Source organism: Chiloscyllium plagiosum, chromosome 1, assembly GCF_004010195.1.
Source record: "Chiloscyllium plagiosum isolate BGI_BamShark_2017 chromosome 1, ASM401019v2, whole genome shotgun sequence".
Lineage (NCBI taxonomy): Eukaryota > Metazoa > Chordata > Chondrichthyes > Orectolobiformes > Hemiscylliidae > Chiloscyllium > Chiloscyllium plagiosum.
Genome location: NC_057710.1, coordinates 100,098,631 through 100,117,854, shown reverse-complemented (window position 1 = coordinate 100,117,854; position 19,224 = coordinate 100,098,631). Strand labels below are relative to the sequence as shown.

Below are 19,224 nucleotides of genomic sequence, written 5' to 3'. Positions count from 1 at the left end.
GCCAGACTACTGCGACGCCTAGGACTCATAACGGCACACAAACCAACAGCCGCGCTCAGACAACAACTCACCAGAACGAAGGACCCGATATCCAACATGAGCAAAACTAATGTAGTGTACAAAATCCCATGCAAGGACTGCACTAAACACTATATAGGACAAACAGGAAGACAGCTATCAATCCGCATACATGAACATCAACTAGCCCCGAAACGACACGACCAGCTATCCTTGGTAGCCACACACGCAGACACCAAGCAACATGAATTTGACTGGGACAACACTACTATCATAGGCCAAGCCAGACAGAGAACAGCCAGGGAATTCCTAGAGGCATGGCATTCATCCACAAACTCCATCAACAAACACATCGACCTGGACCCAATATACCAACCACTACAGCGGACAGCTGAAACTGACAACCGGAAGCGGCAGGGACAGACCACTATAAACACCGGAGGAAACATCAAAGAAGCGCTTCGCAGGAGGCTCCCAAGCACTGATGATGTCGCCTAGCCAGGGGACGAAACATTTGCAACAAAAACTTCCAGCACGGCGAACAGAACCACAGCATATTCTACATTCTGTTCCATTACCATAATGTACATATGTAAGGTATGATTTGTCTGGTTAGCATGCAAAACAATACTTTTCACTATATTTCGGTACAATTGACAATAATAAATCAAATCAAAATCAGCCTGGGAATATTTTACTCTTAAAACTTTTTATAGTTTCCTTTATATTCCCTACTGGATTCTTTAATGACGGTTTTGTATTCTTGTTCTAAAGTGGGAAAACACACACTGTCAAAAATCTAAATGTTCAGGACCATGCTGAGGTCACCCACAGTGAATGAAAGAAACAACCAGCCTGTGCATGGTTCCCTGATAGTCATTGTCTTAGAGATACAGTACCGTTCATTTGAATTATCTTTTCACTTTTTCCAGTTCCTCTATACCAATTGTATTAGCGACAAAATGGATATAATGTCCAATTGTGCTATAATTAATGGTCATTATCAAGTTTAAAATAAACTTTTTTTTAAATTATCTTTTTCACTGGAATTAAGCAATAGTGCTTGCTTTGTCTTTTTTATTGTCTTAAAAATAATCACAAATTTTCATGATTTACAAATTTGTACTCTCAAATATTTTAGTTCTCGGCTCCATATAAATTCTCTCTTTCCAAATAATATGTAACTTCCTTACCTCCTATCAAGATGCAAAATCTCAGTTATTTAAAACTAATTTTCAATTGATACACCCATTCTGGAAGGTTATTAACGTTACATTGTCATTTTCTGCACTTTCCCAAGAACTGACCAGCCACTCTTCCCTAATGTAGTGTCATCAGCAAATTTCGAAACTGTTTTTTGATACTAAAATCAAAACTGTAGCACAACCAACATTTTTTTTAAAAATAGCTAAAAATTACAATTTCTCATTACTGAGAAGTGCACAGAAACATGTCAAATTATCAACAATCAAAAATAGATGTTTGGCATTAATGCTGAAACAATTTTTTCCCTTCTGACATAAAACTGGAAGGAATACAAATCAATCAATTAACTTTTAAAATCAACAAGTACAGAGATGAATCATGGATGTGCCTACCCCTGCGGTGAGAGTTTATCCAGCCAACCTTCCTTTGTCTTCTTTGGCACACCATAGAAGCAAGCATATGGTGATATCGGATCATGCTCATTACGTCCTGCATCACAGATAGATTCTCCAGTGGCATTAGGGAGAAGTGAGCAATTCTCTGTTTTCACAAAACTCTGCTTAGATGGTGCTTGAAGTTTGCAATAGTCTCTAGAAACCGCCTGAACAGTTAACTTCTGCTTGCAAGTACTGTCGCTGATTGTAGAATATTCCATTTCAGGATCTTCGCCTGCTATATGGTGGTCAGAGTGTGATGATAACTGCTCCACCTTGTTATTGTCGGACAACTTTGCACCATGGTGGGTCCTGTAAATTAGTAAATACTGTGTCATTTACTTCTTGAATAAAAATGACTATATTTACATCATTATCCTTTTATAAAGTTATCTACTAATCTCCCACTAAGAAGCAGTGTCAATCTTGCCTCAGCACTCTTGCCTCTCAGGTGCCCAGCGGTGTTTTAGCACAACAATCTCAGCTAAAGCCTCTGTGCATTGCCGTGCAGCGCTGCACTGCCAGAGGTGCCATCTTCTGTTCAACTATTAAGCTTCCCCATCTGCCCTTTCAGATAAAAGTCCCATTGCCATGCAGAAAAAAAAAGTATGGGAATTGGCCATAAAAACAGATTATCTAGTCACTGTCACATTTTGTTGTGGGAGCTTGCTGTGTGCAGATGAGCTGCCACTGTTGAAGTTTTTCAAAAGTGACTGCACTTAAAAGAATTTGACAGGCTGGAATGCACCTCAGGACATTCAACAATGTAGAAGGACTACACAAATGCATGTCTCTCTCTAAATCTGGAGATGAGACAAGCGATCTACAAATGAATCAATATTCTCTTTTCAGACATTAACTCAGCCGTTGTGTACTTCCAGTAATTTGTTCTCCATTTCAAGTTGTTTTTATCCAACATTACTGAGAGTCAAAGGACTATATCACTCACTACTTTATTTCCTCATTCTATATTTTTCGCACAGCAACAGCAGTGTCCAATTAATACTGGACTCAACCTTTTTTTTCTAAAGAACATGCCTTAAATAACTGTAGCAAGTCTCTGAACCAGCAGTTAAATTGTTTTTGGACAGTATCTACCTGCATAAAACAAAATGATTTCTAAAATCAAAAAGTTATACGTAGAAATAGATGATGCAATTGTCAACAAATTTACTTCCAATATGTTTCAATCCAATCCAGGCAAATTGTCTAACATGATATCAATGACTTGATTCCAAGCAGCACTAAAATCATTAACATTTAAATTAAAAGGCAGAAGGAGGTCTTTCTAAATAACCAAGCTGTGTTAGCGTTTCTACTGTTCGCAAACAGAAGACCTAGCCATGAAAGCCTGCCAAGCTCCTTTATCTCCCATTTCTTCAAGCGCCTGCCTAACGTGTTTTGTCACTGATTGTACCGTGAATAAGAACACTTACAGTACAGATTCCTATATAAGACATAGCTACTGATTTCCAGCCTCTTTGACATCTCCTATTTGCTATCACGAACAATGACCTGGATGAAGGGCCTCAATGATAAGGAAATCAAAAGGTAAAAGGGGATAGACAAGAAGATGGAGCTGAATTAGATCAGCGTGATCTTATTTATTGGGGAAGCAGGTTTGAAGGGCTGGATCACCTACTCAAGCTCCCAATTTATTTGTGTATGAATGGGAGGTGGGCAAACTTCAACTTAGGCTAATTGGGAAGAACAGTATGTTTTTGCGCTGCACATTTGATAAATACATATTGACAAGGAGGACTGAAATTGCATCAGTGCATGACCTTACATACACATAGCACAATAAACATGCAACATGTCAAAAACAGCACTTATACAAAAGGCTCTCCGTAACCAAAATTCCTATCTCTACCTTAAACGAAGTTTCATTTTACGAAAAGTTAGCCTACTATGGATTATGGATTCTATTCAGGAAAAAAAAGCCTTCTGAATTCCATTTGAACAGGTTCATTTACCAAGAATGAGACAGGTCAGTCGAACACCACAAGGTGCTGGAGAAACACAATTGGTCTGGCAGGATCTGTGGAGAAAGTAACAGATAAACTCCCAAAGAGTCATATTCAAACATTAATTGTTGTTTTGCTTTCCACGGATACTGCCGGACCTGCTGAGTTTCTCCACACTTGGTTTTGTTTTAGCTATCTAGCATCTGCCTTTATTTTATTGAATAAAACAGTTATTTCCAGAAAGACTGACCAAAGACATTTAATTTAAGAAAATATATTTTGTTGGGCAACTTTTCAGTATCAATAAATAAATCAATCATTCACAGGTAAAACTTTAAAACTGCTTTTAAAATAACTGTACTATAAACAAAATAACAAGGCTAAAGTTCACTTAACACTTCTACAGATAGGAAGGAATTTTTTAAATGCTATAGTTTGTTTAATAGCAGTGGGTTCAATGCCATTTCTATTGTACAAGACGTAAAGTATTTTTCATCTTACACCGATTATACCCATCCTGTTGATGTCACACAGTCTGTGCATGGTAACAGGGAGTTCTATTCTAGTTATTAAAAGATGATGTATCTGTACTAGTTCCCTAAGTTTCTGTAATTATGCCTCACAATTAGTTACACTAATTGCTATCAGGCGTCAAACCTTCTTTATAACAACTAGAGATATGCTACACCAGTGCATCCACCACTGTGCAAATCATTCGATAGGCTCCCGACAAATGGAAAAACAAATTAGGATTGACTGCAGTAAATTCTCTCAAGCAACCGTTTATCCTGTACCATACACTGCTGGGGATGGCCAACACCATATCATGCTAGCAGTGGTCAACAGGAAAATACTACAATTACTCAAATTTCTGGGAAGTGGAGGTGGTGCTGGTGGAGGAAGCAGCAGGCTAAAGCTCCAAATAATTTTCAGGGGGCATGGAGATCAGAGTTACTGCTCTGTTCTCCTTTTCCAATCAAAAAATTTAATATTAAGAATTCTGAAAATGCCACTGAAGTTGACTCACAGCACCAATGTCACCCTTCTTCTGGGCACAGGAAGCAACCAAACAAACTAAGGGTGATCATGCAAGCTTTGCAAAGGCTTATTGTTTTCTCTACCCTATCAAAAAATATCAAATGACTAACACTGAGCCTACAAGTAGCAAGGTGCTTTCAGAAAAGCTCTCTGCTCACCAAAATCATCCTGCAACATTGAAAGTTCTGGATATTGCAGGACATTAAGGGAATATTGAAAATTAATCATGAGTGAAAAAAAGTAAACAACTGAATTCCTTTGCAAATGTGTGATGCGACCAAAGCGGTTTGTTTATACTTCTACATCAGAACAACTTATCTTCAATAAACTAGGAGTGAAATAAGGGAGGAAACCTAGTCTTAAACACACAATAAAGTATTGAGCAAACATATATTTGAAATCAGCTAGTAAAATAGCTTCCACTCCCACGTACATTTTAGTGTTTGAACAGAGATCATTGGGGCAAGGAGCAGACATTTAATCCTGCCTGCTGATAGGAACATACATGGTTACAGTCAGGGAATTCCTTACAATTCCTGATCAACAATCTCAGTGGTTAACAGCTTCCTGGTTGACATCGCAGTGGATAATTACACCTTCATCTCGTACGGTCCTGAAGTATTTTACATGTACTGCTCTTCCTAGGAAGGTCACCTTATTATTTCCTTAATTAAATAATGCTTTACTCAGGTTACTGCAAAACTAGCAAATCCAAGGCAAACAAAAAAGAAAATGCTGTTCAAACTGCACAATATCTGAATGCAGAGTCTTTGGCAGAGCCAAAAGAAACTGTAAAAATTAAACACAATCTGATTTTCCTTCCTTGAAGATGTAACTGCCCAGATGTACACTTTCAATATTTTCTCCTTCTTTCAAATACATCTTTCAGGTGTGAATGGATTGTTTAATTTGTTTGTTGATATTAGAGTCATAGAGATGTACAGCATGGAAACAGACCCTTAGGTCCAACCCGTCCATGCCAACCAGATATCCCAACCCAATCTAGTCCCACCTGCCAGCACCCAGCCCATATCCCTCCAAACCCTTCCTCTTCATATACCCATCCAAATGCCTCTTAAATGTTGCAATTGTACCAGCCTCCACCACATCCTCTGGCAGCTCATTCCATACACGTACCACCCTCCACGTGAAAAAGTTGCCCCTTAGGTCTCTTTTATATCTTTCCCCTCTCACCTTAAACCTATGCCCTCTATTTCTGGACTCCCCGACCCCACGGAAAAGACTTTGCCTATTTATCCTATCCATGCCCCTCATAATTTTGTAAACCTCTATACGATCACCCCTCAGCCTCCGACGCTCCAGGGAAAACAGCCCCAGCCTGTTCAGCCTCTCCCTGTAGCTCAGATCCTCCAACCCGAGCAACATCCTTGTAAATTTTTTCTGAACCCTTTCAAGTTTCACAACATCTTTCTGATAGGAAGAAGACTAGAATTGCATGCAATATTCCAATGTCCTGTACAGCCGCAACATGACCTCCCAATTCCTGTACTCAAAACTCTGACCAAGAAAGGAAAGCATACCAAATGCCTTCTGCACTATCCTATCCACCTGCGACTCCACTTTCAAGGAGCTATGAACCTGCACTCCAAGGTCTCTTTGTTCAGCAACACTCCCTAGGACCTTACCATTAAGTGTATAAGTCCTGCTAAGATTTGCTTTCCCAAAATGCAGCACCTTGCCTTTATCTGAATTAAACTCCATCTGCCACTTCTCAGCCCATTGGCCCAACTGGTCCAGATCCTGTCGTAATCTGAGGTAACCCTCTTCTCTGTCCACTACACCTCCAATTTTGGTGTCATCTGCAAACTTACTAACTGTACCTCTTTTGCTTGAATACAAATCATTTATGTAAATGACAAAATGTAGAGGGCCCAGCACTGATCCTTGTGGCATTCCACTGGTCACCGGCCTCCAGTCTGAAAAACAACCCTCCACCACCAGCCTCTGTCTTCTACCTTTGAGCCAGTTCTGTATCCAAATGGCTAGTTCTCCCTGTTTTCCATGAGATCTAACCTTGCTAATCAGTCTCCCCTGGGGAACCTTGTCGAACAGTTTACTGAAGTCCATATAGATCACATTTACTGCTCTGGCTCATCAATCTTCTTTGTTACTTCTTCAAAAAACTCAATCAAGTTTGTGAGACATGATTTCCCACGCACATAACCATACTGACTATCTCAAATCAGTCCTTGCCTTTCCAAATACATGTACGTCCTGTCCCTCAGGATTCCCTCCAACAACTTGCCCACCACCGAGGTCAGGCTCACTGGCTTCCTGGCTTGTCTTTACCGCCCTTCTTAAACAGTGGCACCACGTTTGCCAACCTCCAGTCTTCCATCATCTCACCTGTGACTATCGATGATACAAATATCTCAGCAAGAGGCCCAGCAATCACTTCTATAGCTTCCCACAGAGTTCTCGGAAACACCTGATCAGGTCCTGGGGATTTATCCACCTTTAACCATTTCAAGGCATCCAGCACTTCCTCCTCTGTAATCTGGACATCTTGCAAGATGTCACCATCAATTTCCCTACAGTCTATATCTTGCATATCCTTTTCCACAGTAAATACTGATGCAAAATATTCATTTAGTATCTCCCCTATTTTCTGTGGCTCCACACAAAGGCCACCTTGCTGATCTTTGAGGGGCCCTATTCTCTTCCTAGTTACCCTTTTGTCTTTAATATATTTGTAAAAACCGTTTGGATTCTCCTTAATTCTATTTGCCAAAGCTATCTCATGTCCCCATTTTGCCCTCCTGATTTCCGTCTTAAGTATACTCCTACTTTCTTTATACTCTTCTAAAGATTCACTCGATCTATCCTGTCTATACCTGACATATGCTTCCTTCTTTTTCTTAACCAAACCCTCAATTTCTTTCGTCATCCAGCATTCCCTATACCTACCAGCCTTTCCTTTCACCCTGACAGGAATATACTTTCTCTGGATTCTTGTTATCTCATTTTCCAGCCATCCCTTTACCTGCAAACATCTGCCTCCCATCAGCTTTCGAAAATTCTTGCCTAATACCGTCAAAATTGGCTTTTCTTCAATTTAGAACTTCAACTTTAAGATCTAGTCTATCCTTTTCCATCACTATTTTAAAACGAATAGAATTATGGTCGCTGGCCCCAAAGTACTCCCCCACTGACACCTCAGTCACCTGCCCTGCCTTATTTCCCAAGAATAGGTCAAGTTTTGCACCTTCCCTAGTAGGTACATCCACATACTGAATCAGAAAATTGTCTTGTACGCACTTAACAAATTCCTCTCCATTTAAACCCTTAACACTATGGCAGTCCCAGTCGATGTTTGGAAAGTTAAAATCCCCTACCATAACTACTCTATTACTCTTACAGATAGCTGAGATCTCCTTACACGTTTACTTCTCAATTTCCCTCTGACTATTGGGGGGTCTATAATACAATCCCAATAAGGTGATCATCCCTTTCTCATTTCTCAGTTCCACCCAAATAACTTCCCTGGATATATTTGCGGGAATATCCTCCCTTCAGCACAGCTGTAATGCTATCCCTTATCAAAAATGCCACTCCCCCTCCTCTCTTACCTCCCTTTCTATCCTTTCTGTAGCATTTGTAACCTGGAACATTAAGCTGCCAGCCCTGCCCATCCCTGAGCCATGTTTCCGTAATTGCTATGATATCCCAGTCCCATGTTCCTAACCATGCCCTGAGTTCACCTGCCTTCCCCGTTAGGCCCCTTGCATTGAAATAAATGCAGTCCAATTTATTAGTCCTACCTTGTCCCTACCTGCCCTGACTGTTTGACTCACTTCTGTTCTCAGCTGCACCCGTCTCAGATCGATCTCTTTCCTCACTATCCCCCTGGGTCCCACCCCCCACCTTACTAGTTTAAATCCTCCCAACCAGTTCTAGCAAATTTCCCTGCCAGTATATTAGTCCCCTTCTAATTTAGGTGCAATCCGTCCTTCTTGTACAGGTCACTTCTACCCCAAAAGAGATTCCAATGATCCAAAAATGTGAATCCTTCTTCCATACACCAGCTCCTCAGCCATGCATTCATCTGCTCTACCCTCCTATGCCTGCCCTCACTAGCTCGTAGCACTGGGAGTAATCCAAATATTATTACCCTTGAAGACCTCCTTTTTAAATTTCTGTCTAAGTCTCTGTAATCTCCCTTCAGAGTCTCAATCTTTTCCCTTCCAATGTCATTGGTTCCAATGTGGACAATGACTTCTTGCTCGCCCCTCTCCCCCGTGAGTACATTCTGCACCCTCTCTGAGACATCCTTGATCCTGGCACCAGGGAAACAACACACCATTCTGCTTTTTCTCTGCTGGCCACAGAAACGTCTGTCTGTACCTCGGAGTACAGAATCCCCTAACATAATCGATCTCTTGGAAACCGACGTACCCCTCGTTGCATTAGAGCCAGTCTCAATACCAGAAACTTGGCTGTTCATGCTACGTTCCCCTGAGAATCCATCACCCCCTACATTTTCCAAAACAGCATACCTGTTTGAAATGGGTATAACCACAAAAGACTCCTGCACTAGCTGCCTACCTCTCTTACCCTTCCTGGAGTTAACCCATCTTTGTGACTGTATCTGAGACTTTCCCCCCTTCCTATAACTGCCATCCATCACATACTGTAGCTGTTGCAAATTCCTCATCGCTTCTACCTTTCTCTCCAACCGATCCACTCGGTCTGATAAGATTCGCATCCAACAGCATTTATGGCAGATATAATTTGCAGTAACCCTTAAACTCTCCTTAAACTCCCACATTTGACAAGAAGTACATTTCACTGCAAAGGCCATTTTTGCTCCTTCACAATCTACAGACCCAGAAAATAACACCGTCTTATTCCTCTACAAATATAAGTTATGGCTTATATTTTAAGTTTAATCAAGAGTCTTCTCTCCAAAAACATATAAATCAAGAAAGAATCCACTATACTCACTACTGCAGCATTTCTCTTGGACAGACTTAAAACTACAATGAACTTATCTGATTCTGTGCTGTGAACTTCGCCCAACAGTTCCTCCAAGATTAGTTGTGAATTTCATTGTTTGTCAATTTTCCCAGATGCACTCCGATGTCCAGCGATACACAAATTCAAACAGCAAAGGCAGTAACTCTGCAGGTTCTCTCTCTCTCTGTCTCTCTCTCTCTCTCTTTCCTGCACTGTCATCACCATGTGCTTCCTTTGTCTGCTCTTCTCCCTTTTAAAACTGCTGTCGTTTTGACTATTTTTTTCCAAAGTTCCAAAACAATGCAACAGCATATAAAACAGTAATTGTGGCTCCTAGAATTCGAGGAAATCACCTCCAACACCTAAAATACCTCAAAAAAAAGAGCAGCTCTTACAGCCAGAAATTTTTCCCGTCCTCCATCTTGGATTACCCAGAATCTGATATTGTAGAGTCATATTCAATAAAAATGTAACCGCTGTGTAATTTAACAAATTGGGTTTAGAATTTGCTCAGTCTTAGATATATATTGAGATCAAATATATGCAAGATTTACGGTCACATAATAACAACCATGAATCCAACTTTGAATATTTCTTAAAATTGAGAAGATCGGAAGTGTTAACATTAAAATAGCAAACATAAACGGATAAGTATAGGGAGCAAACATGATAATATAAAAGGTTATTTGTAGAAAATTATTTAAATCATTAAACTTTAAATCATTAAACATTCTTTACAAAAGAAAAGTGCTAAATTGTGTGAATTGTTAATACCTTAATTCATTGTTTGTCTCTTGGTCACTAATTTCTCTTGTTGATGTTTCAATACCATGCAGAAGATGTCTGTTTAAAATCTCCTGAGAAAGAATTTTCTTTTTAAAAAAAATCCAAACAATTACAGAAATTACATATTTTAGCAATTGAAAGAATAATTAAGCATGAATTTTAAAACATTAACTAATAAATATTTGCAGAAACAGTTAATTGGTCAAACATGTCTATGCCAGAGTATTTCTCTACTAAATATTTTGGCTTTTCTTGCCCCAATTTCAGGTCCCCTTCTGCTACCATCAGTTCAATCCATAAAGTACAGATCATCAGGTCTGTCTTCTTTGTAAGTCTATGATGTAATCACAACAAACCTCAGATATAAGCTGATCATTACAAAAGTAGGTATTGTATGTTGTGGTTCTGTTCGCCGAGCTGGGAATTTGCATTGCGAACATTTTGTCCCCTGTCTAGGTGACATCCTCAGTGCTTGGGAGCCTCCTGTGAAGCGCTTCTGTGATGTTTCCTCCGGCATTTATAGTGGTTTGTCTCTGCCACTTCCGGTTCTCAGTTCCTGCTGTCTGTTGCCGGTATATTGGGTCCAGGTCGATGTGTTGGTTGATAGAATCTGTGGATGAGTGCCATGCCTCTAGAAATTCCCTGGCTGTTCTTTGTTTGGCTTGTCCTATAATAGTAGTGTTGTCCCAGTCAAATTCACGTTTCTTGTCATCTGCGTGTGTGGCTACTAAGGATAGCTGTTCGTGTCGTTTCATGGCTAGTTGGTGTTCATGGATACCGATCGTTAGCTGTCTTCCTGTTTGTCCTGTGTAGTGTTTTGTGCAGTCCTTGCATGGGATTTTGTACACTACGTTGGCTTTGCTCATGCTGGGTATCAGGTCCTTTGTCCTGGTGAGTTGTTGTCTGAGAGTGGCTGTTGGTTTGTGTGCTGTTATGAGTCCCAGTGGTCGTAGTAGTCTGGCTGTCAGTTCAGAAATGTTCTTGATGTATGGTAACGTGGCTAGTCCTTTGGGTTGTGGAATGTCCTTTATCTCAAGAGGGTTGGAATATAAAAGCACCATTGTGCCACTGAGACTTTATAAAGCTCTGGTTAGGAGCTCCCCATTTGGAGTACTGTGTCCAGTTTTGGTCCCCACACCTCAGGAAGGACATATTGGCACTGGAGCGTGTCCAGCGGAGATTCACACGGATGATCCCTGGAATGGTAGGTCTAACATACGAGGAACGGCTGAGAATCCAGGATTGTATTCATTGGAGTTTAGAAGATTAAGGGGAGATCTAATAGAAACTTACAATATAATACATGGCTTGGAAAGGGTGGAAGCTAGGAAATTGTTTCCGTTAGGCGAGGAGACTAGGACCCGTGGACACAGCCTTAGAATTAGAGGGGGTAAATTCAGAACAGAAATGCGGAGACATTTCTTCAGGTAGAGAGTGGTGGACCTGTGGAATTCATTGCCGCAGTGTGCAGTGGAGGCCGGGATGCTAAATGTCTTCAAGGCAGAGATTGATAAATTCTTGATGTCACAAGGAATTAAGGGCTACGGGGAGAATGCGGGTAAGTGGAGTTGAAATGCCCATCAGCCATGATTGAATGGCGGAGTGGACTCGATGGGCCGAATGGCCTTACTTCCACTCCAATGTCTTATGTCCTCATTCCATTGTCTTTCCCTTAGGCATCTGTTGATGAAATTGCAATTTCATCAACAGATGCCTAAGGGAAAGACAACGGAATGAGGACATGCCACAACCCAAAGGACTAGCCACATTACCATACATCAAGAACATTTCTGAACTGACAGCCAGAATACTACGACCACTAGGACTCATAACAGCACACAAACCAACAGCCACTCTCAGACAACAACTCACCAGGACAAAGGACCTGATACCCAGCATGAGCAAAACCAACGTAGTGTACAAAATCCCATGCAAGGACTGCACAAAACACTACACAGGACAAACAGGAAGACAGCTAACGATCCGTATCCATGAGCGCCAACTAGCCATGAAACGACACGACCAGCTATCCATAGTAGACACACACGCAGATGACAAGCAACATGAGTTTGACTGGGACAACACTACTATTATAGGACAAGCCAAACAAAGAACAGCCAGGGAATTCCTAGAGGCATGGCACTCATTCACAGATTCTATCAACCAACACATCGACCTGGACCCAATATACCGGCCACAGACAGCTGGAACTGAGAACCGGAAGTGGCAGAGACAAACCACTGTAAATGCTGGAGGAAACATCACAGAAGCGCTTCACAGGAGGCTCCCAAGCACTGAGGATGTCACCTAGACAGGGGACGAAACGTCTGCAACACAAATTCCCAGCTCGGCGAACAGAACCACAACAATGAGCCCCCGAGCTACGAATCTTCTCACAAACATAGGTATTGTATGGAGGGTGGTAATAGTTTATGTAGTTAACTCAAACAAAATGAATCTATGATGTGAGGAAACATATTACATTTCTCATTTTATAAAGTTCCAAAATTGCATAATTGCTAAAAGACTGACTGAACTAAGTGTGTTAAATTTTAACTCCTGTTTTATGTATTCACTTGCAATGAAATAAACTGCATAATGAGTTGTATCGGGCCTTGTCTTGAAAGGTTTCCTGATCTGCCTTTAAAACTATTGCAGAGGCACACATGAAGGCACAATAAATTGTAGGAATGTCCAGTTTAGATCACACAGTATTATTGCAACCCAGTCACACCACTGCACAGTTAGACATTGGACAATGTAAATACATTCCAACAGAAGATTCTACAATCTTAAAAGACATTTGGATAAGTTCATGAATAGGAAAGGGTTGGAGGGACATAGTCCAGTAGCAGCCGGTGGTACTAATTTAGTTTGGTATTATGCTCAACACAGACCAGTTGGACCGAAGGGTCTGTTTCCAAGCTGTATGTCTATTTGACTACTTATTGGAGGGACTAGCACCTCTGTACTCAAGTAAACTTTTAAGGCAGATCTACTATTTTCGCAATCTAGCAGTCATCAATTCTACTATACATATGAAATAATGTATTCTTACTGCAGCAGAATAACTTATAACTGAGTGCTTTCCAAGTTGTGATGGTAATTCCATTATTCATTTGTATAACTTCTTGGTTTGACAATGCTAAGGATGATTTACAACGTTCCGTGCAAATACCACATAGGTCACCGAATAGATTCTTCACAAGTCTGAGGCCTACTGGATGGATTCTGTAGATTAGATTACTTACAGTGTGGAAACAGGCCCTTCGGCCCAACAAGTCCACACCAACCCGCCGAAGCGCACACACCCAGACCCATTCCCCTACATTTACCCCTGCACCTAACACTACAGGCAATTTAGCGTGGCCAATTCACCTAACCTGCACATTTTTGGAGTGTGGGAGGAAACCGGAGCACCCGGAGAAAACCCACGCAGACACGGGGAGAATGTGCAAACTCCACACAGTCGGTCGCCTGAGGCGGGAATTGAACCCGGGTCTCTGGCGCTGTGAGGCAGCAGTGCTAACCACTGTGCCGCCGTGCCGCCCACACCATCTTTAAATTAAATTGCCAAAACAATGCCAACAAACTTACTGACTGCCAGTGACTCTGGTCCCCTAGCCAATAAATGTTAATGCAGGCTTTGTTTTTATAGTTGACAATGAAGTCAGCCAGTAAAATAGCTTCTACTCCCACGTACATTTGATTGATTGATCAGAGATCACTGGGCAAGGCGCAGACATTTAATCCTGCCTACTTGTAGGAACATGCTGGTTACAGTCGGGGAACTCTTGACAATTGAATTTTGACAAATTCAAGACTTTACCAAATTAAATAAAAAAACCTGGTCAACAAAGTCCCTGGATAGTTTAAATTAAGCCGTGGTGATCAGAGATAATGCGTAATGTATTATCAAAAGCACTTCCATCAATTTAAAGACATTTAAAGGATTGAGTTTGAGTAACCAATTCCCTAATAATTTATGTGACAAAGGTACCAAAGCTTATTCTCCTGGCTTGCTTTACTTTCGAAGTACAATCATACTGATCATCTAATGAAAAATATATCAACTTTAAATTAAAGTTTAACAGCCTCCCCACATAGAACGCGCCGTTGTGCAGGAACTTTAACAAGATGACACATGTAGGAGTCATTCAGTTACTCACATTTTAAATACATTTTTGTTTTACTGGTTTAAACTCACCTGATCATCTTCCGGACTATGGTATAGGTACATTTCCCCATATGGGGTGATAGGAGATGGTTTATTTTCATCTGCTGTTCAGAAGAGGGAAGAATGAAATATTTATGATTAATTAACCCTCGATACTTAAAGTCATAACTTGAGTAATAACCTCTACATTGAAAAATCAATAGTAATTATTGAAGTTACGATTTGAAAATAATGATAATGACGGTAAAACCAATATGGGAAAAGCAGTTAATAAAAGCAGAGAATAAGGAGGAAACAATGTAGTGGGAACATACTTTTAAATCTGTAAACAAAATTCAAGTCGTTTAAGAAATTCGCCTAGATTCTGGATATTAACACATCAACTCTATACTTGCACCTGTAAAATATATTAACATATTGAAGTTTGAGATTTGTTTTAAAGCTGTTCGGACATTAAATAGGACCAGTTCACATTCATACTGTCATGACAACCAAAAATCTGCACTTAAAGCATTTTGGCGTCGACTAGCAGCAGAAATGGCAATTCATTAATCAAATGTCGAAAAACACATTGACAATTGTCGAGAGATGCAGGGAAGTTGCAGTCTCAGCTACATCGTCTGCATCCTAAATAAGCTAAAAAGCACCACGTACACCACTATGTTGATGAAAACAGACAAGGGAAACATCAGTGAAAGGAATTTATACTGGAAATGAATGCATGAAAGATAAATTAAAAATTACTCTAGTGATTTGCAGTTGATTTAAAACTGATGGTCCAAAAACTTAATTGGTGTAGGAGACACCATGTAAACAAAGGACCCAATTCAAGAATATGAATTCTGAAGTTCAAATGTTATGCACAAAGGTATTCAGTACGATCATTTCTTGAACAGTTAATACACAATAGTATACATACAGTGTCTCAACAGAATCACAAATACAGAGTAAATTAGCCAAGCTCTCTCTTCCTATTTTTGCTGATTCATGGTCAGGTGTAGTTTCACTGAGTGCCTCTCTGTCTCCAGTACCTGAACTGGTTCACAAGAGACTAAGTGGTAGGCATTGATTGGTCAATCATATTAATATTACAATTAGGATTATTCTGCTTTCAAAAGACTTATACAAGCCTGCAGAGAATCACTGAATAATGCTCAGAATTGAGAATACTCGCATTCCCTAGATCTGGGAACTGAGGTCACCCCACTATCACCCTTCACATTTCATCCTCTGTTTTCGTTAGTGTTGGCTACTGGATTCAAAATGTCAAAATCAAGCAAATTAAATTCAATATGACTCTGACTCTATAAAAGGAAATACAGCAGTGGATGCTGGGTGCATATATCTGATGGACAGACAGACCAAATTTCAATAAAAGTTGTGAGCAAGTGGAAACTGTAACCTGAGAATAATGCATGCTACTCCCCACCAGTAAAACAGCCAAGACTTTTCATAATATTTTCACTTCTCAAGGTTGCAGTCTTGAGATGCAAAACTGCATGCAAGACAAACTTCTTTCACAACATGTCATTCTTTTCAGCAATATTCAAGTTCTGGCTTATCCTGCGATTATCTGGATGTTAGGCAAGATGGATGTTCAAGACAGAGATGTTGGCCAGGGAACACAGTGTATTCCATTTCAACACAGCACCCTGTTCCCTGGTCAACTTCTGTCTCAGGCTTGCTGCAGTGCTCCAGCAAAGCTCAGCTGGAAGAACAGCATCCCATTTTCTGCTTGGGAACCCTGCAACTTTCGGGATTCAATATTGAGTTCAATAATTTGAGCCTGAGCACCTTTTTCTATATCCTTACCCCAACAGTGCCCCCCCCTCCCCCCCACCCCCCAACACCAGGCCTCGCCAAGACATGGGCTGTTACCATACACAACCTATTGTCATTTACTAATGGTCCTCATTAGCAGCTATTGATTCTCCCAGACTGACCATCACCCATTCCTTTGTTTGTCCAAGTGCTGACCTTTCTCTCTCTGGGCTCCATATCCACATATTGTTTACTGCATGATCCCCACACTGCCCATTAGTCCAGCTGAGGCTAAACCAGTGTGTCCTCGAAGTTTAACTTAGCCCCCTTGCTCCTGTACTCTATGCCCCTATAAATAAAGCCCAGCATATTATGCATTTTATTAACCATGCTCTCAACTTGCCCTGCCACTTTTAAAGACATATGGATGTCTGAACCCAGCTCTGTCTGCTTCTGTACACTCTTTAGAATTGTACACTGTGTGTTATATTGTCTCTCATTGTTCTTCTGACCAACATGAGTCACTTCACATTTCTCTGTATTGAATTTCATCTGCAACGTGTCCACCCAATCCACCTCTATGTTCTTTTGAAGCTTCCACTGTGTCTCACTAGGATGATTTTTTTTAGATTATTTACAGTGTGGAAACAGGCCCTTTGGCCCAACAAGTCCATACCGACCCGTCGAAGCGCAACCCACCCATACCCCTACATTTACCCCTTCACCTAACACTACGGGCAATTTAGCATGGCCAATTCACCTGACCTGCACATCTTTGGACTGTGGGAGGAAATCGGAGCACCCAGAGGAAACCCACGCAGATATGGGGAGAATGTGCAAACTTCACACAGTCAGTCGCCTGAGGCGGGAAATGAACCCAGGTCTCTGGCGCTGTGAGGCAGCAATGCTAACCACTGTGCCACCGTGCCGCCCATGATGTGCCCATTATAGCAACTATTGTACTGTCTAAAAATGCCAGTACACTAAGATGGTTCAAATGTTATGTTAACTGGTTAGAAACTTCAAGCATAAATCATTCAAAACAGAAATTTGCAGCTTGTGTTGTGCTGATTACATGAAGGCCATTGGAAAGATAGGAATTGATGTCTTTAAAAAAAAAAGAATCATTACTAACAGTTAAGAATTCACCACGTCTAAACACAGGTCTGCTGAGACTGAACTCATTACAGACAGCAACCTTGAGAAGTGAACATATTATGAAAAACAGATTGATGAAGGGAATATAATGTATAATGGAGTATAATGTACACTAATTTTAAAACCTTCAAAACACTAAGGCATGTACTTCTCAAACAGATGTTGACACAAAGGTCCATCAAGCTAGGTTTTACTGTACTAGTATCTTGGCCTGTAAATTCAACTATTAGATTGCATGAAATTAGCTATCTCCAAAGCACAACTTTGAACCTGATTTTCTTTTTAATGGATTTCATCAAAAGCCTGGGATTATACCACACTTAGACTAAACTGATTTATAAAAACTAGCATGAGTAAAACATATCATCCATTCTGACTCAGAATGGCTGTTCCTGAGGATAGACTAAAATGATTTTGCCACTAAGAGATTATTTTAAAAAATAGAAAATACGAATGAAAGTAGGCCATTTTCCCCATTGAGCCTGCTCCATCATTCAATATATCTGTCTCAACGACATACTTACCCTCTCTCTCTATACTCCATAATGTCTTTAGTAGCTAGAAATTTCTTTGTTCCTTAAAGTATATTCTGTGACTTGGTCTTCACCTCACTGTGTGGTAGAGGCTCCAAGGTGATTTAGATAAATTGAGTGAGTGGGCAAATGCATGACAGTTGGAGTGTAGTGTGGATTAGTATGAATTATATAAATGGTGGTAAACTTGGAAATGATGACATACATAGGACCCAGGTGTACTGGTACACCAGTCACTGAAAGTAAGCATGCAAGTGCAACAAACAAAGGCAAGTGAAATGTTGGCTTTCATTGTAAGAGAGTTTGAGTACAGGAGACAGAATGTATGGCTGCAGCAAGACAAGACCTTAGTGAGACCATACCGAGAGCAGTTTTGATCTCCTTATCTAATAATGGAACTACTTCCCATCAAGGGAATGCAGCAAGTTTTGCCAAACTGATTTCAGGGACGATAGGCTTTTCACATGAGGCAAGACTCTGTCGACTTGACCTGTGTTTACTGGTGTTTTGAAGAATGAGAATGGATTTTGTTGAAGAATATCCAATTCAGCCTGGAACCAGACAGATTAGATGCAAGAATGATGTTCCCCTGGGCAGTGGGTCTGAACAAAGGGTTCAAGGCCGCAAGATATAGGCTGCATTATTTAGGCCACTCTGTACTACATCCTCAGGAGAATCCATACTCTCAACAAACAGTATTTCAATTCCATCTCAAACATCAAAAACTGTAAGTACAACAAACTTTTATCTACCCACCTCCATACCCAGCGCTCCTCAAACATTCCAGAAGATTCCCCTGGCCTCGGAAACACCATTAGCCATGCGGCTGATGCAGCTACCACCCCCATGCTGATTGATGATGTCACTTCTGCCCCCTTCATGGCCACTCCCACAGCCACTTCCGCCCCTCACATCATCGCTGATGCCACACGCTCAGTGACTTCCACCACCCCTACTGCCGTGTCTGCCACCACGTCCGACCCTACCAGCGCCACTCACCTGCATTCTGCTGACACGCCCCCCACAGACCCCACTGTCACTATCCCCACCCCCCAGAACCCCAAGGGGAACACTACCCCTACTCATGACTCTACCCCCATTCCCCCCACCATCACACCCACTCCAGGTACTGGCTCCGACCCCACTCCCAGCTCCACACCCACACCAGA

General features: G+C 41.0%; 1 protein-coding gene across 7 annotated transcripts in view; it reads right to left on the bottom strand.

Moving 5' to 3' along the window:
- The window catches only part of arap2 (ArfGAP with RhoGAP domain, ankyrin repeat and PH domain 2), a 304,016-nt gene that overhangs the window by 213,192 nt on the left and 71,600 nt on the right, over positions 1-19,224 (bottom strand). For 5 of the 7 annotated variants that reach the window (XM_043693442.1, XM_043693425.1, XM_043693434.1 and 2 more), the window contains exons 4-6: positions 14,634-14,707; positions 10,415-10,512; positions 1,617-1,970 (exon numbers count right to left, since the gene is read on the bottom strand). In XM_043693442.1, the coding sequence (XP_043549377.1) occupies positions 1,617-1,970; positions 10,415-10,512; positions 14,634-14,707 (526 nt within the window). The remainder of the gene's footprint in view (positions 1-1,616; positions 1,971-10,414; positions 10,513-14,633; positions 14,708-19,224) is intronic. The other 2 variants (XM_043693406.1, XM_043693397.1) reach the window with 2 other exon arrangements.